Source organism: Nesoenas mayeri, assembly GCF_963082525.1.
Source record: "Nesoenas mayeri genome assembly, chromosome: 2".
In the NCBI taxonomy this organism is placed as follows: domain Eukaryota; kingdom Metazoa; phylum Chordata; class Aves; order Columbiformes; family Columbidae; genus Nesoenas; species Nesoenas mayeri.
The window spans coordinates 145,657,451-145,683,039 of NC_137543.1; the positions used below are offsets into that span (position 1 = coordinate 145,657,451).

General features: G+C 43.7%; 1 protein-coding gene across 1 annotated transcript in view; it reads right to left on the reverse strand.

The window, feature by feature from the left end:
- Positions 1 to 12,301, reverse strand: part of ARHGAP21 (Rho GTPase activating protein 21) — a gene marked incomplete at both ends in the record, with an annotated part of 112,830 nt that extends 100,529 nt beyond the window's left edge. The window contains one exon of the mRNA XM_080338773.1: positions 12,215 to 12,301. Within this exon, the coding sequence (XP_080194899.1) occupies positions 12,215 to 12,301 (87 nt within the window). The remainder of the gene's footprint in view (positions 1 to 12,214) is intronic.
- Between the last annotated feature and the right edge of the window lie 13,288 nt (positions 12,302 to 25,589).

Consider the following 25,589-nt stretch of genomic DNA (forward strand, 5'->3'; position numbering starts at 1 on the left):
AATAATTTTAAAAAGTAGTCTGGACTAGAATAATTTTAAGCACTGAAACTGAAGGGAACACAAAATACAAAACAGTATAATGGAACACTAAAGCCTCTACTACCTCTTTGTAATAACAGTATGTAAAAGAAGGTAACAGTGAAAAAACAGGCTTGTGAAATAAAGTGCAACTATCCCAGAAAGGATTTATTAAGGGGCAAGAATTAACTGGAAGATCCTTCTGTAACAAGTCATTCTAAAATGCAACTAGTCATATTCTTTTCCCAAACAACAAGAGTCTCTAGAAGGAAGAAAATATGTTCCTCAAAAAATAACTGTACCATGGGATACAGAACACAGGGGAACAACCACCACTGCTCCTCATGGGTTGAAAAGGCCAGGAATACTCAGTTGAGAACATATTCTTGTAATCCCTGCTTTCTCGCTTACAAGAGTAGGGAAGACTACAAGAGCCTTCCAAGGTATGAAAGCTCATGGTACCTTTGGTCCTAAGAAGCAAAGAAATCTGCCACGCCAGATTATCTAAGTGGAGGAAGTGACCACTGTATTAACTGAACTTAAGGTCAAATCACTCCCACAAATCCTGTTCTTAATCTCACACATAATACCTTCCCCTCAAGTCATCTGGTGGCATTACTGGCTTGAATTAAAAAAAAAATAAATAAAAAAAATAAAAACACAACAACCAAAACCAGGAAAAACCCCAACACTAGAACATTATGATTCATCCCTCTGGCACTATCCAAAAGGAGACAGAGATGATTGTGGTGTCTGTGCTTCACCTCCCTCACAGCAGACACAGAACATAATACACAGATAAAATTCTGTTTCCAAACTTCAGGTTCCCATTGTGAGCTGCAAGGAAGCCTACAGACAACCATTACATCACTGACCAATATTGCATCATTCGCAATTTAAGTCACTGACAACTGGCCATGAAATGGATAAAGGTTAACGTGTTGAGGGAGCTGGGTGAGGAGAACCATTTTCCTAAATAAACGCCCACCAGATAACTGTGAAAAAACAGGCATTACTGAATCCAAAGAAGTCTTAAACTGAGTGTAAGACTTTTTCCATAAGTTTATACAAGTCCCCAGTTTAAATGAAATGAGGAAAAAATGATCCTCTACATACAAACCTACCCATGAGAACTGTTTACCTTGTACACGCCTTGCTGAGTAACTGTCTAGTATTACCACTGTCTCTACTCACTCACCTTAAGGAATTTAGTTTCTCAGAGTCATGAATCAGTGATTACAAGGGCAGAAACCATCTTAACCATAGATGCCTTTTAACATTTTAGACCCAGCTTTAAAAATAGTGCAAAGCAGCATGGGCGGGGGGAGGAGGGGATTGTTGGTTTGCCCACCTACAAAAGAAAAAAACCCAACTCAGCAAAACTATTCTATGGCCATTTAATTTCATAGTCCTTTAAGTTAAAGTTTTTTGGGTTTGTTTTTTGTTTGTTTGGTTTTTTGTTTTGTTTTGTTTTTTTAAAGGTTCTTGATAACTGATTTTCAGGACTGGTGAAAAAGTAAAGTTCCTTTGTCCCAGAGAGAGCTTCTCCCTCCAGTACTGTACCCACTTGTGCACCACTTACCACCAAAGGCTGCTACATGGGACTATGTAGCTTGCTGTGAGCCCCTCAGAATGCCATTTCCTTTCCTCAAGCTGATAACACAGAGTTGGAGTGCAAGAGGAACAAGAGAAACCAACCAACTATCCTACAGCAAACAAAGGACTCAGTAGCATGATTTACCACAGCAAAAGAGAGTTTTCCAGTGGCTGTTAGAGATTTACTGGTTTTGCAGCTGCAATACTTGCAAGACTCAATATCAAGAATAAGGTCTTGCAATGTAATGCAGCCCACTAACAAAGCAGCACAGAAAACAATCCAAACAAAAAACTACTTGCCTGATACCGAAGTAGAAATGAGAACTACAACAGCATATTTAAGTTCTGCATATGACACAACCTTGCCTTCAACTGGAACAGAAGAAGATATGGGGTGAATACAAAAGCAGGTAACTGTGTATTTCATTTTCACTTATCAAAACTGGAGAACCTTAGACCCATATGATATAACTAGAATTAAAACCAACTTTTACAAAAGCAAGCAAAAACAAAGACTAAGTTTGATATCTAGCATGAGCCTTCAAGAAACAAAAATAGCTCCTAGTCCTGAACATCTGAAAAGCGGCATTTCCTGTTGCTGATCACCAACAGCTGCCTTGTTCCAGCAGCCTCAGTACAGAACCGACTGAGAGCAGGAGGAATCCTGAAGAGCTAGCACGGAATCAGCACCATAACGTATAAGAACATCTGTAGATCAGATCAAAGGCCCACCTAACCCACCTCTAGCAGTGACCAAAGGCAGTTTGTTGCATATAATTAGGAAAGAACACAAGAATAAGCATCGCTAGAATATCCTCCCAACTTCAATTATTCACGAGTGCAGAATTCATTTCACTACAAGGGTATTTATTAACTATAAAAGTATTGCTCTTCCTAAAATACATCCGGAGTCATCTTTCAGCTTACATACACACTTTTAGATTCCAAAATATGATGGTATAGAGTAACCAGCTCAATTAACTTTTATGCAAAGGGCCTCCTCCTTTTGCTTGTTCTCACTCCATCATGCTCATATAACACTCCCAATTTCTTGAAAGAGATAGTAAAAAGCTGATCCACAGAAATTCAAGAGATAGGGAGAAAGCTACCACATCTCAAAATCATCTTTCCATCTTCACAGTCTCCTCCTTCCCAAACTGCAAAGTCCTAGCTTCCTTAGTTGTTTCTGGTAAGGAAGAAGCTCCATATATTCAATTATCATAGCTGCCCTTTCTCCAAGACATTTCTGGCCCTACTATATTGTTACTGAGATGGGGAAAAACGAAGAGGGGAGGGACAGAACTAGACCTAGATACACCAGCTCCAAGTGCACTACGGATTTATACATCGAGGCATGACGGAGAACATTAACTGTTCAAAACTGTTAGGAAATTAATGACAACTTGCTTTTTTTGACTACCACTGAGCGTTTGGCTGCTGTTTAATCTTTAGAGTTACCTATCACAACTCTAAAACCTCACCCACGAAGTCCTAGTTAATAATTTCAAATCTCTCAGTATTTATATGTGACATATTGCTTGCCATTTATGCACACTGAGTTTTCATTTTCTCTTTTTAATCAACAAGTGCTAAACACCGAAAGGTCCTTCTGCATTTTTTCCACAGACAATTCATCTTTACTAACCCAAAAAACAGCATCAGCAAGCAAAAATTCTGTACAAAGGAAGACAGAAAAATAAGCACTTTACCTCTCCACTGCCATTTAACTCATGAAAACAGCAGAAAGCTATCAGACTTATTTAGACCTAAGAGCTGAACCATATTCTCGTTCACAGTAAATGGAGATAAAATTACTCAAAACTGTCTATAAAGAAATCATGAAAAACAACACCTAAAGGGCATAGGCAATGAAATGCTACCTGTATTGGACAGCATCCATTACACAGCGTCATGTTTTGTAACACATGCATACGGAAAAATCCTGTGTTCCAGAAACTCAGCTCCAAGGACCATTTTGGTCAGGCGCGCAGCATGTTTAAAAAGCAGTAATACTACTTCTCATTATTTAAAAAAAATAAAATACTAACAAGAGAGACGCAATTAATGAGCTTGTAAGATCACCACCATGACAGCAAGATCAGAACAGCCTGCCAAACTATTTTCAGCTACTGAATCACTAAAGCATCTGATTTTTATGCTTTGATTGCAAAAAAACATTGAAAACTATGTAAACTTGTTTCACTCTTCAAACTTTTATATTAACGCTAACTTGACAAGATGTCATACTCCATACCCCAAGAGCGGTAAGCAAGCCATTCATTCTTCCTTCCTTAATTAAGACAAGAAAGGAGATCATGCTCAAATCCCACCTCATAGGCAGCTCCAAACTACTTCAACAAACATTCAAAAAATAAGTAAAGTGAACAGAAAATGCTAGACTGTATTCAGACAGACCCATACAAAACCAGCACAAGTACACAAAATGAAGCAGAAGGCCTGTAAAATTGCCATGAAAATTGATTACTCCAGGCAAAGTTTACTCACTCACCTTTTACCATGGTGATTGAGGATAATAAAATTTTAAAATGTATGCAAGAAGGAACAAGTAAGATTTTACAGCCATTGATGAATAAGAAATGTTTGTGGCTACACATGGGAATACTTTTCACCAGAGTCACAGGCTCCTTATTAAAGCTGCATCAAAACTGAAGAAAAGCACAGCAACAATAAGAAAGCATGAACTGCAATGGGACAGCTTGTTACACAAAAACAGCAGCATTCCTTCCGGAGATCACCCTAAACAGATCTTTATCTTATGAAAACAGGTCAGAACCTACAGGTAGTAAGAGCCACCTGCTTGAGATGCACATACTAGATCTGCTGCTGCTTCTGCCGGCCAAAACAAAAACAACAAAACACAATGGCTCTCCATTCTTGCATCACAAGGACATTCTGCATACCCCTGCAAGCACCAACTGAACTCTGGCTGTTCTAAACATTATAAAACTGAAGATGTACGTGAGTTTAAACAGGTCTAAACTATAATAGACTTCAAGTTTAATTAAAGAATTGTATTTAAGCATTAGTCAAGTTTCTTAGGAAATCAACCACTTCCATATTCTGTGACAACAGGGCAGTTCTTGAACAAATTAAAATATGCTTTCCTCAAAAATAAATAGAACTGTCTAATGGTTTTGAAATCCACCTGACTTTAGCTCTGTAAACTAGTTTTTCAGTAGTGTCCATTCACATAGTTTTCCAATACGTATGTTATAGATTTAGTTCAGTTTTAGTTCTCAAAACTGAGAATCCACCTCAATATCATTAACATATCACTGGGTAGATTGTGTCCATCCGTCACAAGACAAATGATTGGGAAGGTATTTCTGAGAATTTAAAGATTCTCTTTTCTCTCATCCCATGGTCAGAACAGGCAGTAATCCAAGACACCTATTCACCTCAGCGCTAATTCACAGGAAAATATGTCTATTTTAACCTTTTCTGCTCTTATTCAACACTAACATAACGGCAGTTTAAGAAGCTTTGATTTTTTTTTTTTTTACTACAGGAGTGTTCATTCTCTTATGTTCTCATCAACTCTGTAACATAAAAAGCCCCATATACTTTGACGAAAAATTAAAATAGAATAAAACACTGTCCGTTAAAGGATGGGTGATTTTAAATTAAGTTTCAATAATAAATAGTATTCCATTAAAGCATACAAAGAAGTATACATAGATGTAAGTAGGAGGGCACACTCCTATTTCTCTTAGCTTAAAAAACACTTCAGAAACAGACTCAGGTTTCTCTTTTCAACTGATTTGTACCAACAGCAACTGTTACTCAGAAGCGTTTAAAATCTCTCTCCTCAATATTGTGTCATCCAGCCAGCCCAGTGATGCCTGTGCAAGATCATTCCACACAGTCTATTTGCTAGAGCTTAATGCAGTCCATACTGTGTGTCCTAACACATTATGCAAGTGACACACACATAAAAGAACACGTCTGTCTCAAAGTGCACCCCTCCACCAACAGCCCATCTGTAATTAGCCATGTCCTCTGAGGAGGCACCTCATTCACTCTCAGCAAAGCCGCAGCTGCTGGCAAGTGGAAAAAAAGAAATTTAGAATAAAAACAAGCCTACTACCTACAGTCCCAAAGGTGTAGGCTCATGGTTGCAAGCCAGAGTTAAAAATCTGAACAGCTGTCTGTGTTTTTCCAGAATGTCCACACAGAACCTCTCATGTCCGATACCAAATATTTACTAACATGATTTGTGTCAGGCGCTCTCAAACACCATGCTGTTCAGAGAGCTGCAGCAACAGCTCCCAACGCTTCACTCATAAATACTTTCTGAACTACAAGTTTGCAATGCAAAAAAATCAAGAACTGAAAACAGCAACATTTCTTGCTGAATGCAATTCACTGATAACATACAAGACAATAATAGGGTAAATCAATTCAGAAAGATGCAGTAGCTGTAGCCTCCTAACAGAAATAGACTCAGAGAACAAAGCATGTCAGTGCGCCTAGTTTTTACCTTCTTATTACCAAGTGATCCAACCTCCAAACTCTAGTATCATCTCCCCAGGAGAGTTATCTTCAAATCTAGCAGTAATCATAGAAGACTTAATTCAGAAAATTGTTTCACCATTACTAACAGAAGACAGTAAACAACTCAGGGAGTGGCTAGAATTCCCATGTAACTGAAGGAAAAATGCATTTCACCCTGGTTTACAAGAAGAAAAACACAGAGGAAGCCTTGCCATTAGTAATCTTTACATATTTAAGAGCTGTATACATAAAACAACTTATCCCAACTTGCAGCTCTAAGATTAGACGCTTTCAGGTTTCCAAGATAGCCAAGCCTCTGATATGAACACAGTCAAGCCCTGTTTGATGCCACTGTTCCCAGCTACCAGCTGCACTTCTGCTGTATGTACCTACTACTAGGTGATGGGGAAAGAATACCACAGAAGCGTCTGTGCAAAAATATTAAAAATTGCAAGACATGAGAAGCATTTGGACAGGAGAAATGCACAATGATTATCCCACATCCACCAATCTGACCAGACAGCGTCTCTCATCCATTGTTTATCTTACTATGCTTAACACAACATATTATTTAGTATATTTAGCATACATTATCTGTTATGGTAGGCAGACAAACACTTCTTCTGTAGCAAGGCCCTAAATACAAGGATCTGATGAGATCATGGGCTCTGATGCCTTCTAAAACCGTAGAGTTACACCTAACAGCTCATCAGACTGACTTTCTGGAGTGCTCTCAATTCACTCTGTTTCAACAACAATTTAGAAGCCTTACCATTTATCCTAGGGACAACTCATGCTTTTAAAAAACAATGACCCCTGCTAACAACAGGAAATAAATCTGTTTTCATTTAACATCATTTCCTAATTTTTTACATCTGCTTCCTATCTTATGTAGTTTAATATATAAACAACTGCAAGGAAAAAAAATATATCAGCGACAAAGCACCACTATATTCCTAACAAGTTAGTCTAACACTGCTGCATAGACTTCTTCAGGAAATGATAAAGTTTTTCTTTCTCTATGGCCGACAAGTTGCACATGTTCATGTTCTAAGCATCATCTACACAGCAACGTATGTATATATTCACAAAATTAAAAATAAAAAATACCAGCTTTTACTCCTTTCAGAGTCCATACTGTTCTGCTGAGCTACCACTGGATCATCCGCCTACAGAAAAACACTTTCCTGCATTGAAGAAGGACAAGATCACGAATGCATACGCTGTGCAAGATGAAATAACTTCTCTTCCCCAACTGTTCTCTCGATTGCTTTTTGTGTATGCAAGTAAATACAACAGACAAGAAATAATATGACTGAAGTAGCAGATATGTTATTTTCACATTTTAATAGAATTCATTAAAAATATCTTACACAAGGAAAAACATCGACTCAGTGCTTTTATGTTCGTTAAACCTGTTAAAGAAAAAAGTTCACTCTAATAATGGATATAGTGCGTGCAATAAATGCGATTCTTGCACTGAGATAGTTCAAGATACTCTTCAGTCCATCAGGTTTCTCTTGCAATTATTGAAGTGGTAAAATCAACAAAGGTGTATTTTTGGGAAGCAAAAAGTCACTTAAAAACTATCAGATGTAGTTATATTTGAAAGCAGACTCCTTCTTTTTTCTTGAAGGAACTATTTGCTGCTTTATATTGTTGCTTATCAAACATGTAACATTTGCCCATACAAGAGGTCCAAGTTCCATCAAATGATCTTAGGCTTACTCCGACAACAAGAGCAGAAGTCAGTGCTGCACTTGCATGATTAAACAAGATTTGATTCAAGCTTTTTGAATAGTTCCAACCACAACTCCTAGTAATGCTAGTATTTATATTAAATTTATTCTCCCTGGATTCAAGGTTTGCACAGAATTCTCTATCACCATACGTAACATACACTTGTAATTACTACTTTTAGTATTGCGCATTATTCAATATATAAAAATATTACAAATGCATTTCTCTAATTCTGATTTTTTACATTATGGTTAAACCTTCCGGCCTCTGAGCATCAGACACAGATAAAGCACCGATCTCCCACAACAGTTCCAGAACAGTTTACGTGTTAAACACAGGCGTAATTACATAGAGATTGAAATGCAGGTGCAAAATACAGCCCTTTGGTGTTTGTGTCCCTATAGTAGAGAAACACAACACTTGGAAGTCACCACTCGAAGTTTACCAACGTCATCCCAATGGGATTACTAAAATAGTAAACGATCTATTAATTATTGTTAGTGAGAATGCCAATCATTTTCTATTTTTAGTGCCATCATTGCCCTTCTCTGGTTCCTGTCCCTTCCAGCACAGGCTTCAGTTTACCCAGTTGTGCTCTCTCTGATGAAGCGTACAAGTGACAATATTGGGGGGTTTTCTCTCCCTTTCTGAAATTGAATATCTGTGGTTACAAAGCAGGTACTAAATAAACTCCGACTTCTCTTTTACAGAAGTCTTTGGAAATACATTTCCTAATTACTGCCAAATAATCAGGAATCTCTAAAGACAGTCAACTATTTCTAACAGCTCAGCTGCTAAGCACAAAAAAAAAAAAAATCCCACAAAATCATCCAAAACCCCTCAGTCTTAATGCAAATGTACAGTAAAGTATTAGAAATTTGCAAGAAATATCTAAATGTGTGCTGTATGTAGTGTATTCCAACAGAAAAACATCAAACATTTAATAAAATTATTTGATAAAGTATTTTTAGTATTAATAAACTGAGAAAATAGTATTGTTCACAACAAAAATCTGGCTTTTAAAGCCACACACTACACACTTTAGTTTTTTTTTATCCTATATTTAACATTTTTAATTGAATTTTAATATAGATTAACAGAAAATGATACCACTAATAGATTGAGCAATTATTTTAAAGTAAACACAAAAGGGTGGCAGTAGAAAGGCAAAAAAGCACTTTTTGTTGTGCCTTTCTAGGCAGAGGGAGATAAAATTTACACTAATGAAGATGCCAGTTCCAGCCTCAAACCTGGACAGGTCTGTAGATGGGATGTTGTGACTGAAGTAGTACTGCCTGTACCTCCAGCAAAACTCTGCAACAACCTGACCAAACGTAGATAGCATATGCCTATTGTAAAAGCCAGAAAGAACGTGCTCTCACTTATCTGTCCTTATGAACATAAACTCAACAATTCTTGCACCCATTTGCAAACGTGTGTCAGATTTCAAACAGAATGGCAAACATCCCTGAGAGCCCCTGGCCCTCTTTGCCAGCTCCCCCGAGAGCCCAGAATACGTGATCTGTCCCTTTGAACACGCACTGGGTGTTCAGACAGGAGCCTGAACGCACAATCTTTGTTCTCAACAGTCATTTCGGTAAAGGGGCTCTGAAATGAGGAAGACCACCAAGTACAGAGTCAAAGGGGAAAAAAAAACAGAACCAAAAATCAAAATAGATAATCATGGCAAGGCATGACCAAATGGAACATAATACCAGACTAGACAAGCATCCAAAACAAAGAACAGTTATCGACAAACACAAGCGTTACCTAAAGGAGTCAAATTGCATGTCCTCAATTCTCCCACCTTTGTATGCAAAGAGACACAGAAACACTGGCTTCTCAGAAATTTTTTCTTTGTGTGACCACTGACCTTGCGGCCAGAAGACATACTTTTCAGTTCTTGATTAAACCTTGAGGATTATAGCTGTATATTTCCAAAACTGGTTGAAAATCCCAAGTTCTGTTGCAATTCTCTTGCCCATGATGAACACAGGCTATGCTTGGAGTCTTCCTCATGACAATGTGCTGTGCATATAGGTCTACAGCTAAACACTAAATGTAAATGAGTTAATACTGCATTACAATACAAACACCATATGGGATACAGTGTCCCCAAACCATAAATCATTTCCCAAAAACACTGATACCTCGCATGTCAGTATTAGAACACCATAAAACCCTGCAACTGCAACTGCAGCAACTTCTTTGCAAACTTAGAATTCCTTTTTTATAGTAACTGTGTTTCATTAAAGGTGTTGGGTTTTTTTCCAACAGAAAAGCAGATCCTACTGTTCAATACAAGCAAGACTTCAGTTAAAGGGATTTGTACACAGTAACTGTTCCACCACCTGAACTGAGATAGCAGATCCCAAGCCACAAATCCTCACTCTCATTTGGCATTTTACACCAGTCTACAAAGAAATTACAAGAAAACAAGTAGAACTTCAAGCCATGCAGCAGTACGTATACTAAAGCAACTGAGAAAGCACTGCAACTATGATTAGGCATTCATGAGGGCTGCCTATGTTCAAGCAGAGATTAAATCAGGTCTGCTGTGATTAAGACAATCATCAGTGTAAGTGCATGTTTTCTAGCAGTTAAAATGTAACTACAACATATAACTATCAGACAAAACAACAGGCAGAGCAGTCTATTTTGCAATTCCATTTCTATTAGCAGTCTCCAATTAGACAGCGTTAACATGATGAGCCCCAGAAGTGCCACAGGCCTTGTTAGGGCTTCCCACAGTAGGCATGGGTGGATTATGACAAGTGCCAGTGCCAAAAGACCAGCAGTCTCAACACAATAGAACTAAAAAGCAGAATTTTATTTTTGCACTTAGACCTGTGGTTTCCCCCCTTCCCACACTACCTGAACACAATTAAGGCATACATTCTCCAAAAAATGCCTTTTCAGTTACATTTTTAAAAAGGTCATCAGCAAGAATAACTCATTATTTAAGACATACAGAATCACAGAAACCTAATTTATCACGAAGTCTTAAATCCTAACATCTTCTGTTTTCTTACTTAAGGCTCACATTTTGTCCTCACCTAACCCACCTGCTTTAAGAGACTCTGTGAATCTCTTAACTGAGGAGACAGCAGTAAGGAAAAATCTTACAATACCATACGTGCCACTTTTAAACCAAGGCAAAAGGGTGAATTGAGGACACCAGTAACTAAAACCTGGTGTCTTAAAAAAAAAAAAATCCCTACCTGCCTTTCTACCTGCCTTTTCTGCTGGTAGCTTTGTAGGTTTTAAATCACTCTATTTTAATTTCAGCAAACAGAAGGGGAACATCTATATGAAGAGCTTCCATTTCACAGCCCTACACAGGCTTAAGTCAGTTTTCTGTCTTTGGCACGCCGTGCACTAACTTTGAGAAACACAAAAGCAAGTTTGTCTTTCTAAGTAAAGCTTAAGACACATCTTAGAACAATGCTACTGAAGCTGCTATACATATTTTGTTGGATCTGAAGTTACGGTGTTTCGCAGACATTTATTACTATTAATAGGAAGCACAGAAGGAAGCATCAGACACGGTTCTGCGTTAACAACACTGTGTTGCGAGTCCAAACATGCAATGGTGCCACCATAGGGCATGCTATGAAGTTTTTAAACTAAACACGCAGAGGACCGTCCAGCAACAAATGGTATGGTTAGAAATACGTTTAATGTAAGTCGCTGCACACAGGCAGGAGGGTGGCAAGTACTACCTACAAAAAGGCAGCGGCCAGTGTCGTATTTCTACTGAAAAGCACCAAAGTTTGAGTGTGACGGGGGAGGACAAAGCCGTTCACCAGTGCTGCCCAGCGAACCGCTCCCGTCCCTCGGGGACGGGGCAGGCCGGCCTCGGGACGACGCGGAGGGGCCAAGCGGGAGAGGGACCCGCCGAGACCTGACCGCGGGGCTTAGGGAGTACAAGGGTACTCCACGGAAACCACCGCCCCGAGGGCGAGGACGGCGGCCGCTCCGCGGGGCGGGAAGCGGAGCCGCCACCCGGCCCGCGGGGGAGCGGACGCACCCCCGCCTCCCGGCCCAGGAGCGACGCCCCGACTGGGAGACGAGCCCTCGGCCGGGGGCGGCCTCCCCTCCCGCCGCCGGGGAGCTACGCCCGCACCGGTCCCAGCGTCCAACTCCCAACAACTCCGGGGCGGGCGAGCAGGAAGAGAGAGGGAGGGAGGAAGGAAGGGAGGGAGAGAGGGGGCGGCCATTAAGCCCGCTCCAGCCAAGCCGTTCCCCGCGGCAGGAGGCGGCTGCCGCCCGGCCCGGCCCGGCCCAGCCGTGCCCGCCGTCGTGAACGCGCAGCCCGCGCCCCGCCCGTCCCCGCCGCTCCTACCTGGCCGCCGGCGCCGTTGCCGCCGCCCGGAGGGGGCTCGTTGTCTCCATCTCCGCCGGGTGGCCCCGCTGCCCACCGGGTCGCCATTATTTCATTCCCGGTTACAAAGGAGGAGCAAATCCTCTGGAGCCCACATCGGGGAAGGGGAGGCAGGGAAAGGGGGAACCAGCGCCAGAGCCACTCGCGCACTCCCGGCGCGACGAGGCCAGCCCAGCCCCGCCGCCGGGGAAGCGGGGGCGGCCCCTTCACGCAGCTGCCATAGGTAAGAGCGCCGGGTCGGCCCTGGGCTTCAGCAGCGCTGCCCGACTTCTGCCTTCATGGCTGGAGGAGAAGAGAGAGCAGATGTGTCAGTCCTCGGTGCGGGGCCGCTGCCGCCTCCTCCGCCACCCGTCCGCTGTTAGGCTAATTGCGCCCACTCGTCATCTTCCTCTTCCTCCGGCTCCTCCTATCCAGAGCTCCAGCCGCGGGGAGGAGAAGGCAGGCGGAGGGAGGCGCCCACTCCCTCCTACTTCGCTACACCCAGGCGTTCGTGCCGCGGGAGGGAGCGGCGACGGGGGCGCACTGCCCCGGAGGGAGGGAGGGAGGGAGCGAGCCCCGGCTGGCGGGGCCGGCGGACCGGTCGCCTCTTAAGGCCCAGCTGAACTTTGATCAACTGGTGGAGACCGGAGCCGAGAGGCCGCTCGTTCACCGGGCCGGGCGGTAGCCGCCGCCTGTTCGCGGTCCTCGCCCCGGCCGTAACCAGCGCTGTAACCGGGTAGGGGCGGCGGGAAACGCACGAACTCCGGTTAGGAAACGGCAACAAAAAGAGCCCTCCCAGCAGCAGTAAGGCCAAGCCCCCCGCTCAGAGAGCCGGGCTTTTGTCTCCCGACGCGAGCCTACCCCTCTTGCCGGCGACCCCCTCCCCCCCGTCTACGTAGCTGGAGCCGTTCGCGATCAGACCACCGCGCCCCGCCCGCCGCCCCTCCCTCGGGCCTCCCGCCTCTCTCCGCACAGCCGCGCCGCTTCGCCCCGGCAGCAGGCGGCCGCTCCGGGCCAGCCCTGCCCCCCGCTGCCGCCAATTAGGGCGTCTCGGCGCTGGGGGCCATCGAGCCGCGCCAGCTGCGCCCGCCGAGCTCCCGCGGCCACCTGGGCACCGGCCGCGCCCAGCGCTGTGGGCGGGGGCCGCTCGCTGCGCTCCGGCCCGGGCTCGGCGGGAGGGGGAGTCGCGGGCTCGCCGGGAGCTGCCGCTAGTGCCCTGCCGCTAGTGCCCTGCCGAAGGCGGCGGCTGTCGCGCGGCTCAACCGCCTCTCCGCGCGGGGCACTGCGATTTCTGCCCGGGCCAGCGCGACACTTCCTCCTTGTCCGCGGCCTCCGAGCGCGACCCCCTTTTCCCCCGTCCCGGGAAGGCCCTGCAGTCGCCCCAACGCCTCACGGCGGCCACCGCCCTGACAGGAGCAGGGGCGGCAACCCCCTCAGCCCTTGGAGTCCGCGCCGGCAACGCGACCCCGCCAAAGGGGACACTGCCCCGCGGGTCCCTCTTACTCTGCGGCCCGCGGGGCTCCGGCCTTTCGGCGGCGAAGAGGCGTTCCCGGCACTGGCGGCTCCCGCTGCCTCCGCCGTTGGAGCCGGCGAGGAGCCTGACCGTGTCCCCTTCCCCCGCCTCCGGGCTGGCGGTTTCTGTTCCCTCCAAAAATCCACCCACCTCCTCAGACGACACCGCGAGGGCAGGAACTCGCTCCCGGCCGCTTTCCAGGGCACCCGCCCTGCGGCCGGGGAGCGCAGAGCCCCGCCGGGCCCGCGCCTCCGTCCGCCAGCGCGCCCGGAGGCGGCGGCGTTTCCTTTTCCCCTCGAGAGCGTTTTCGCAGGGGGGGTTCACGCAGGTATAGTCTCAGGTTTTCCTCCGTAACTCGGGATTTAGGGCTTCTGTCGTCACCTCCGACCTGCACCTGGCTTCGTGAGCGCTCCCCGGCGGGACAGCGGCTGCTCAGGGGGTCTGGGACGAGGCCAGGCTGGGGTCCTGCGGCCGCCCCTCGGCCTGAGGGGTGCGGGGAGCTTGGTTTTATTATCTCCGTGAAGCTGGTAGACGCAAACATTTTCTATACTTCTTCTATTGTTATTGGAGTGTGTGATTTTTATTTTTTTTTTCCTTTTCTAGGATGGCGATTTCCAGCGTAGATGCTGGACAAGTAACTTCTCTGTGAGAGCGAATGAAGGAAAACATTTGTAAGAAATAGTAAAGGTCTTGTGTGAAGTGAAAGGTCATGTCTTGTTTGTGGTCTCAAACCAATAATAACGTTTTGGGTTGTGGTGAGGTTTTTACTGTGCTACTCTAAAGTGATCTCCAAAAAGAGGTCACTGGCCTAGTTGTCCATTGGCAACTCGCATCAGTTGCAGGTATCCAGAGTTGCATTGGTATCCAGAGAACTGAGGAAAGAGCTTACATCCAGTAGCTGGAGGAAAAGTCTCAAGGTCCAAGTACTGAGGCCCGATGCACTGGTTCAGGTGCTTACCTACAATTCTGTGTGCTGCCATGGATTTCAATAGGTGGATATACAGTTAAAAACCTGTAGTAGTTTCTGAAGAATTTGAGTTCTTCATACATTTTCTGATGTTAAAGACTACTTTGTGGCTGAATCTGACCGGGACCAGAGATTATATATACATATTTTAAGTAGGCATACTGCTGTCCAGGATGGTTCTGTCCAGCTCCCTAATCATTTCTCACTGTCACACAAGATTTAAAGATTTATTTGCCATCCAGACCCTGAGCAAAGTGTTTTAATATCATCCAGTTAGTGGTTGTCAAGAAGTTGAAAAGACCAGAATTAAATCACTTGAGATTTTTGAAGGGTGGAGAAGGGGAACAGTTGGGGCACTTTTCCTGTTTAGAAGCTGTTAGCAAACAGAACCAAGAAGCGTAGCTGCATGTTCGGCTGCATACTGCTCTCTCTACTGTCGTCATCATGTCAATCTGCAGAACATCATCAAAAACGTGTGATGGGTATAAAATCAGTTCCGAATATTCATAATAATCACTTTTTCTGTAGGAGCCACAGTACTGACTCCAAATCTAAATTAGCATCGTAACTAATACGCATGTAGAAAGTTGTCAGATTTACAAAATGTCTCAGAGAGATTAAACCACGAGTAGGCTCAGAGTGATTATTTAATATCTATCAAATCTGTATTTATATCAGCACAGCTACATCGGTAGAGTGACAAATCTTACATTTTTACTCTTCTTTGATTGTCAATCAATTTCTCTAGCTTTAGATTTCGAACTATAATAGGGAGATGAAAATACCACCGAGGAAAACGTGATCCTAAAATCACAAATTACTTCTTCATAGCTAGGCTGATGAAATAGATCTTATTATTAAGTCTAGGGAGGTTATATTTGTGCAGTTATCAAAAGAATGTTTGTGCTGGTGAATCTTTATTAAACTGTGTACTTCCTCATCTTAATCACAGTGTTCTGGTTTTTTTGTGGCACGTGTTTGGGACACTGGGGTGTTTTTAGGACTTTCATGTATAAGGGTATGCTGCTGTAATTTTTCTTTCTGAATATGGTGTCATAGTTACAACAGAAAAAGGAGGGAAGCTTTCAGAAACAACCTTGTTATCTCATATTCATAACACACAAGCAAAACCTCTGAGTCCCTTAACCACCCTTGAAAGTGATTTAATAAAAGAGGTTGCAAAAGCAGAATTAGGGTAACTGAAAGCTATGATTTCAGTTTCTCACCTTCCAGTCTGAAGGTGTTGACACATACTCACTTAGCAGACAGCTGCAGCAGCTTAAAGTGTTAGCACCATCCTACTGTTTATTATCACTCCTTGCTAAAGAGTATCATCCCCACAGGAGAGCTAGTGCAGACATCTCTGAGCGCATCTCAGCCACTTCAGTGCAAAGTCTAGCAGCTGAATTTAAATTGCTGAGGTTGGCAGAGTTTAGCCCGCACTGCAGTCCAGGGGCTGAGGAGCACTCACTTGTTCTGTTCTGCCCTTTCTGGGTCAGTGGTGGCACAACTATGGGCCTCTATCTTAAACTATAATTTGCTGAATGAATGTGTTGATATATTGAGAATATAGACATTCTAGAGGCTAAATGGTGGACATCAAAATTCACTTGGCCAGGTAGAGTGGAGGACTGATATTCATTACACTAAATATGTTTTAGGTACCCACCTTCTTCCCACATGGTCCTTAATATGTACTAGCAGGGCCCAGGGGCATGCCTTTTTAACGCATGTACAACTTGTGTTTAGGCATCTAACCTGCACCCAGCACACTGTGAAGCAACTCGCTTCCCAGCAGTTCCGTTGTCCTTGCCATCTTGAAGGCCCTCGCTTTTCTCACCACCTGCAGCCCAGCATGATGTGTCGGATTGGAGGTGTCACGAGCAGTGAGGAGGCTGAGCTGTAGTCCCAAACACCCCGGCTCTTCATTAGAGAGCACGAGTGGAGAGAAACAGACATTGAGAGCAGGTTTCTTACAGGACTTTTCAGATTAGATTAGTGTGTAGTACCTGGGTAGCGTAGATTAGATAGGCAGTAGTGGGAGATAGCAGTAGATCTTGAGTATTTTGTGCTGGGATAAGGACAAGACAAGAAAGTCTGAAAAGTTAAGTAGGAAAGGTTCTAATAGGGCCTGAGTGTGGGGAGGAAAGGAAGAATGAGGGGGATGAGATATGCCTCCAAGCAAGCAGACATTTGTACTGGTGTTCACTTTCAGAAATAGTCACTTACGGGAGCTGCTGAGTTAATGATCATTCTGATAACACTTTCTACCATAGACTCCAGCTGCTTAAATCTTACAGTCAGGACCTACTTTGATAGGTTCAGGCTGAACATGGACACCTCTGCAATCTCCTCTGTTTTGGAGGTAATGAATGCTCCTACCTCCCTGAAAGTGTTTGTGAGCACCCTGTCTACAGACTTCTCAGTGCATGGCCACAGCACCAATGGGCATCTGACAGCTTCCCTGCACCCAAGGGTGTTGACAAGTGCCCTGCATGAGAACAATTCATCAGATTCTCCCCAGAATGGGAGATCAAGAAGTGGACGACACATCTTTCATTAAGTGATATTTCCAAGATACTGCAGCTAGTAGACAGTCCCTTCCTAGACATGTAAAAGCCATGAAATCATGACTAGAGCTAGACAGTAATAGAGCCATTGTCTGCAACTGTATGTGCTTCACAGATTTCTGCACTGAGATTCCTGGGATTCTGTCATACAGGCATCTGTTTCCTGTCCAGAACTAGTACATAAATCATCCTAGACGTGGTTATAGCTGTTTTCTTTGTAACTGTACTATAATATTCCACTCTCATTCTATGGATGTTCCTATTGCCTACACTGTGGCAGCAGAAATAAACATCATTGGTACCATGCCTATGTCTTGGCTCCCACATGTACACTGATCTCTGACCAAAGTCGTCTTTTTTTCAGTACTGTCTTCACTGCCAAAGAGAATTGCAGCCTGACCTGCCACTGGGTCCATAGTTAGAGACAATTCTGGCATTCTGAGGCTTCAGTCGTGCCATCCCCACCAGTCACAGGGTGCTAGGTAATATCATCTAGAACTAACACCATTTTAAGCACATACAGTATTATGCGGGACTTCACTCTCAGGAAAAATCTCTGTGTATCTGAAGTTTTGGTGAAAAGGAGACATTTGCCTACTGGAAAGCCAAGGAGGATGCTTAAGATATGTGGTAGATTGTGCATCTTGAGAGCCTTACAGTGTCATCTCTGAGCTGGAGCTGCGGCCAGTTTAGGACCACTGAGCAGAGACATCCGAAAATCCCATGAACAGAGAGGTTGCAACAGAAAGTAGCAGACCTTGCAAGAGGTGACCATCATGGCACAAGGAATGATCTATCTCATGAGAGGACTATACTTCAGACACCCAGAGAAGGATTAACCATTTGGAGCAAAATCCAGGCAGACAGTTAAAAAAAAATATATATATACTACAAATAGTTCAATCTATCTATCTATCTATCTATCTATCTATCTATCTATCTCTCTATCTATCTACTGAAGGCATGGGTAAAATGGGGAGCAGAGGCTCCAATGTGAGATATGAGGTTGGTTGCCAGCAGAACCCATGAATAATGAGGTGTGCAGAGCAGGTACAGGGCAATCCTGCAGGCAAGTGTTGGGTTTGAAGAGAGGTGAAATAGAGTCTGCTGTGGGTGCTTGGGCACTGAAGCAGACCAGAGCCAGCAGCACCAGGCTTGCTGAATACAGGTGTGGGGGAGAGAAGGGGATTCTCTGGAAGACCAGAAGCGTGTTGCTGGTGGCTCCTGTGTCCTCAGAATACCCTCCAGCACTAAGCTAACCAGCCTGATGGGCAATGCAACCTCTTGCCTTCCCCTGTGATCCTTCCTTTTGGCATAGCTGTGAATGACTTGAGGCAATGAGACAGCTCATGTGATTTTGCATAAATGCATGGCATGTCCAGGATCATGAGGTGAAGATTACTACTGGGCGAGCTCAGTGAAGTTGTGAGGAATATTTCTGGTGATACACTCAGGACCCATGTCCTGAGACTGGCCACTGAGTAGAGATGTGCACGGAAAGATGACTGCCCTTTCCAAATAGGTGTTACCAGGAACTGGCTTTCCTGGGCTTACTTCCTATCCTGTGCCAGGAGAACCTCCCCATCCACTGCTTTGAGGACACCTCAGTAGCCTTCCAGTAGCAGCTTGAGGCTGCAGAACTTATCTCACAGGGTAACAGTCCTGGTTTCCTGACCTGAAATGTATGTTGAACTGGTCAGGCTGTCTCCTCCCATACCAGCTGTGGGATGATGATGGTAGGTGGAGAGAGAAGTAGTTTGGCTTTCTCTGAGGCAGGAAACTGGGTCTTGACTTCCAGTGCTACCTGAAAGAGATTTTCTTTTTTTAATATCCAAGCTGTTTGTTGCTGTTGTTTCCTGGCCCTTTATGTTCTCCTTAGAGGCAGAGCACGTGTGAAGGCACACGCACACACACGTACTCCTCCTACACCTTTGCAAAGAGGAGGTGTAACATGACCCTGACAGAGGAGTATGTGCACAGACTAAAATGCCAGGTCTGGAAGAGGAGGCAATGAACTAAATATTCTAAAAATACTTTGTGGGTTTGAGAGTACCAACAGAGATTAATCTTATAGCTTGGGTGGACATCTGGGCATCTAGTCCTTATCCTGTTGGATTTCGGGGAGAAAGGAGCCATTCGTCTTCTAGCTTTTGGGGACTAGCCAGCTACCCTATGAAAACCAATGTCTCAGCTAATGTATCTTCCACTCTTCAGTGTGGTCTTCTTAGATAGCAAAGCTGAGGTGTGAAGGGAGAGCTGTCTCTGTCAGGATGCTGCTTCTCATGCAGTCTGGATGACTATGTCCTGGGCACAAAGAGAAGCCAGGAGTTGACAGTGAGATGACTGTTCCTCCTGGCCAGCATCACTGATCCATCGCCAAACAAAGGGAAAGCTGTGCTTGGTAAGAGGCTTGTGGTATTTCATTTCCCCTCAGAGCAAGTGTGACCAAGTAGTGTCATAGGTTATTCTTCCATGAGAAATCTGTCTATAACGGAGGCGGTGAAAAGTTTCTGATGTCTTGTGAATTCACAACCTAACCTGGTACTTATTCATGTCCCCATGTCTGGCTCCGTATAGTGTCACTGAACTGGACCCAGAGGTGTTTGTGTGAGGCCATCGATGTGTGCCCAGGCAGGCTGATCCATTGTACAGCAACAAGCCTCAGTTGTTCGCACCAACTGTCCTTGCTATTCTGAGTATGGGGTTTTATACATTTTGGTGGCTTTGGGGTTTCACCTCTAATAGCAAACTTGGTACTCCGTAAAGAAATACAAAATTGTTCAGGCCTGCAGGAATTCACCGTCATCCAGCCAAAGACAAAAACATTTCAAGTATAACTCAGTGAGCCCAGGGGATTTAGTTGCAGTGTAAAATTTGAGCAAGCAAGATTATGGCTAGGAGGAGGCCAGCAGAACTCACTTTACTTTTAACTTGGGTTCCTAGCAATGAAAACCTACTGAAATACTCTGAAACCATAAGCAAAGCAAAACTCTTGTTTTTCATGTTCTGCTGTTGGAAACTGTTGCTGTGGAATAACAACTTGTTTCTGAAAATGCCATGCCTGTTGTTTACAGCAAGATTTCCTAATTTTGTAAAGGCCTAGGGGAAAAAAATAGCACTCCCATCTTTTCTGCATTCACTTAAAATATCTACATTCCTTCATTTGTTTTAAATTAGAGGAGCCAGAGTCTAACAGATAAAGTCATCAGCCTCAGTTCTGCTGAGGGTTTATTCACTTTAGGTCAAACAATGTTAACTTGTTTTAGAAAGCCAGCAGGGACTATTAGATGTGCAGCATTTTCCCTCAGAAACCCTCCCCTCCCACACACGCACAGTTTAAAAGAGTTCAGCACAATAAATATCCAATCTATTTAAAACTGGCCGTGACAGAAAAGGTTTAAGTGCTCAAATGGCAGGGAAAAGTGAAATGACAATCTGGGTTACCTTAGCTCCTCTACTAAAATAACAGCTCTGTGTTTGGTTTTGCGCTGTTGACTGGGAGGTGATAAATCAGCCCTATTTTGTAAAATGTTTAGTTTATCTACTGAACCAATAGCTTAGGTGGAAGTAGCTGGTGATGAATTGACAAGTGTTATCACTCTCTCCTTGCTTTATCACATAATCAGCAGCTTGATCCGCTGATTAGTGAAACCATGTTTTAGTAGCACAGGGGTGCTAACAGCCATCTCCAAAATTCAGGCTACCCATCTTGCATTTCTTCCGACTATCCGCAGCTTCCTTGTAGGCAGACGAAATGTGGCAGCGTTCTCCTGAGCCCTGCCATCTAACGGATCTTCCTCTGTGGCTGTGGCTGGATCTGAATGGCTTTCAGCTTTCATACGAATACGTTGATTTCATCAAAACCCTCCCTCCTTCCAACAATGGTGTGCTCCACCCAAAGGCAGTGCATCAGTTGCTGCTTTCTTGGTTTGCCTACCCTGTCCAAAGAGCTTTTACTTCACTTTGAGCTCATCAGAACCTCACTACCAGGTACCCTGTGGAAACCAGGTACCTGACTTTTACTGGCTTCTAAACCTGACTCCCTGTGCTACTTATGCTGACTGACAGCTGCTCAGCTCTCTTTTCACTTGAGAGAGAGGCACAAGAGATGCTCTGTGGGACAGCAGGAGCCATCTGAGGGCCAGAAGGTCTCTAAACCTGTAAGCTGATTACTACTTATGGGGGTTAGGCTCTGAAAGTGATACTACACTCTGATTTTATTTGTTTGTTTGTTTGTTTCCCCCCCGCTGCTTTCCCATTACCCATATTCCTGCTCTGGCTTTTAAAAAGTGAGATAAAAAATGGGGAGACAAATCCAGGGAAGCATGACAACCCCCACCAAAAAAAATCTGGGAGACAAGCTGGATTGTATTTATGTTTGTATGGCATGAATTTTCCAGAAGAGGCTGGATTAGGAGTATGTTTGGTATTTTAACAGAGCTAAACTGTCACCATAGCTTCCTGGAATTACATTATAGTAGAAGTATTATAAACTCCCCAGCAGGCTACATCCCATTTCCAGAGAAGGGATTGTCTATGGATGCTTCTTTCAGGGAGAAGAAAGTATTGGGTTCATTCTCTTCCAGTGTTTTACAAACCCTTTGAACAAATGTCAGCTGCTACGGAAGATGCTGGTTGATCAGCATTAGAGATGATATCTAATGAGTGATTCTGCTCTACTTTTATAGACTGACAGAGACAGCTGTGGGAACTGGGGACACCTGGGGCTGGATTCAGGTTCCAAGTGGCTCATCTGCCTGTATGGATAAAGAAACCGTAGAAACTCATCCATGTAGATTATCACAACCATTGAACAGAAACCTTAATTTTCTGTAAACAGTCTGTGTTGACTGACTGTGCAAACTGTAGTATATAAAGAAGAAACATGCTTTTGAACTGACTGAAGAAAGCATTGAATATGTTTCTAGCATGACTAAATTAATTGTTAGCACCCTCCATCACTTTGTCCCTATTCAGCAATGGATTTAGGTTGTAGATCTGGACAAAAATCAATTGAAAAATCTAATCAGCAATAACAGAATTCTGGGAGAAGTCGAAAGTAATGAGCTAAGGAACAAAGCCACGTTTACAGAATATTTTCAGCTCAGTCTTCTGCTGAGACACCCTCAGATGTTCTTTTCAGAACTGCTTTCCCAGAAGAAAGCAGCAGCCAAATGTTTTAACTCATTAGATACATGTGAACTCTTCGCTGCAGTATTGGGCTGTTTCACATGCACCAGACCCCAGATGGCTCCATGTGGCTGCAAAGTCTGTCCACACAAAGGTCATCTGCAGGATTAGACCAAAGACTTACAAGGGAGGCAAGGGGAAATCGTCCAAGTTAATTTAAGTCTCAAGGCGGTCCTTAAGCCCCAAGCAAAACACAAAACAAACTCTGAGCACAGTGATGGAAAAACATTTTCCCCAAAGTCTAAGGACAGAGCTTAATCTTCTTTATACAGTAAGAATGGTCTTTACTTTTGATCAGATGGGGATGGACTATTAGATTTCAGGACTATACAACTGCGCCAGGTGAGGGCCATACGTATTATACAACTTCTATAAAGGTAATTAACCTTAATAATTGGGTCTGATTAATATAAAAAAATCTAAAGGGAAACTCCTTCTCCTTAATGCGCTGTATGCCTGTTTGCTCTGCTCTTCCCCAGACCTGTAGGACCAGTTGCAGGACCAGTTGCAGGACCAGTTGCAGGTTCCATTCCATTTGCAAGATGTCAAGCTCCTCTTTTGGAGACATCCTTAAGTTTTAGAGAAATCTTGATGGAAAACAGAGAAAAAGCAAAGATTTGCACCAGTCATCATTTTTCAAATTGACTAAGATATTTTTTTTCTTTGCCCTGTTGATAGCTTCTGTGTTTATTTAATCTTCACTTATTTATTGCGCTTCTTGTACAAAGAAAGTTGCTAAAACACTGCCAGCCCAATAATTTTCTTCAAATTTGGTCATATATCCTTTTGAACTGTGTGATACTTCTGAAGCACAAAAGAGTTAAGGAAAAATAAACAGATTACTGCAACTTTCTGCATTTCAAAATCGAGGTAAATAACAGCTGTGCAGAGCTCCAGTCCCATTCCAATAGTTAGTGGCTTCAGCGAAGGGGATGAATGGTGTGGAAACACTGCAGCAGTCGTCTTTTGGCTTTTCCTTCTGGAAGATGTTTTCTGACTCCCGCTCAGAGGATCATGCTTGTCCTGACCATGGCAATATTGTTCTTACAGGAGTAAAGACAAGGGCAGACTGTGAGGCATGCTGCTTGGTTCACCAGGAAAGGATGGTTCTGTCAGTGTCTCTTGAAGACAGCTGCCTCAAACAGCTGCCCACTTCAGCTACACCTAGAGCCAAATGGTTATTCACAGACCGCTGGGCTAACCGAGTCCTGCCCCACCTTTTATGCTGCTCTGCGTTGCCAGGGGGTGTAGAAACAACTGACCCAGCCAGCGGATGCACCTGCTATAGGGAGACAGGCACGTATGGACAAGAGGATTGTGCTGGTTCATGATGCTGCTCTGTGCAGCATCCCCTGCAGAAGTGTTGCTGAAACCCCGCGTTGCTGTCACAGCCTGTTGCTGTCACAGCCTGTTGCTGTCACACGTGGCACTCGGTGCAGAGCAGACTGGCAGGTTGCTCTAAACTGTATCAGGGTTCACTTGCCACAGAGAACCGGTCCAGTTAGTAGCTATTTTGGTTCTTCTCTGATAAATGTCAGAGCCTTATTCTTCTGATCTACAGTCTAGTCTATTGTAGCCTTTGCTCATTTTACATTAGCTTCCTCCGAGCCTTTTCAGCCTCTGCTCATGCAATTTCCATTGACTATGCATAAGATACGTGCAGAATCTAAATGTTCCTTAGCGTATTGGCTGGAAATGTTTCAATTAAATGGGTCTCATAGTCCCTCTCTCCTTCTGGCTTTTAATGAAAAGACTTGCTTTTGGTTCCAATTCAGAGCAGGAGCACTGCTGAAATATTGAAAACATTAATGGATTAGCAAAGAGTATGCTGGGTACTCTCTTTCAAAAATATGAATGTCTTATTCACCTTTAGTTTAGGACTCTGTGAAGACAAGAATGAGTGGCTCTTCTTCTGGATAAAGGTGTTCTGACATGGCCACTGCTGCTAACTCCAGGTACGAGCAAATCCCTACAAACCTGGCTGCCATAGGACTCTTTTTCTGGGCAAACAGTGTGCCTAATAGCACAACCCCCTAACGTCCTGAGGCAAAGGAAATTTTCTGCCTGCTTTGTGCTCTCCTAATGCACTAGACACTGAGGGTGGTATTCATGATGTCGGATTTTACCCATCTATAAATGCTTCATTTGATCTGAACTAATCAGCTAGGCTCGCTCAATAGCCAGTGGAGAGACATGAGCTGACCAGACACGTTCATACCACTATGTAAGGTGGCTTGTGTCCGCTTCTTGGGGCTCTTACTTCTCTTCCCTGACTTCTGGGAGAGCTCAGACTACTGTAACTGTAATGACATATTATTAGCCCATTTCCTTTTTGCCACCCTTGTATTGTTAGAATTATGATTAAAGTAACACTTTATTTCTGTATATAAAAAAGTATCCCTTTGATGAGTAGCAAGGGATAGCTGCACAATTCTGCTCCAAATAACTGCACATATACAAGTATTAATTATTTCTATATTAAGTATGACATGAGTTAACAGTAAGGCTTCCATTCAAATGTGTAGGGGGAATTTTCTCCTGTTAGCATTGCTGTTAACCAAGTATATTAACTGAGACATTTCAATTATGTTAATTAGTTATTTCCTAATTCTTTGTCTTATCACTTTATAAATTGTCACCCTGTTTTGTGGGGTGAGAACAACAGTGTGACTGTGCTGCAGGATCTGTATTACTGGATGCTGCTTTTAGTAAGGAAGGATATTTTACTCTGAGCAAGGCACAAGGACTTGTATTTTGAAAGCTTCTGTAAAATAAAATACTAACTTTCAGTTTTGTTTCATTCATCATGTTACAAAACTTAGCAATCTGTCTGTTGTGGACTATACCAGAAATGGTTGTGATCCTGGGAACAATGTGCCTAGTACGTGTCATTTTTATTGACACAGAAATTGGTCCATTTATAGTAATAAAGAACTGAGTGGTGGTGTCCACTACCATAAGAAATTATTAGATCTATTTCACAGCTGACTTGTGTATAAATCTAGAGAATAATTAAAATATTGAAACATGATATAATTAACCTCTATTGAGGTGAGGAGTTAAGCATCATACACTATGTGCCAAATGCATTAAAATGGAATTAAAATCTTATATTTT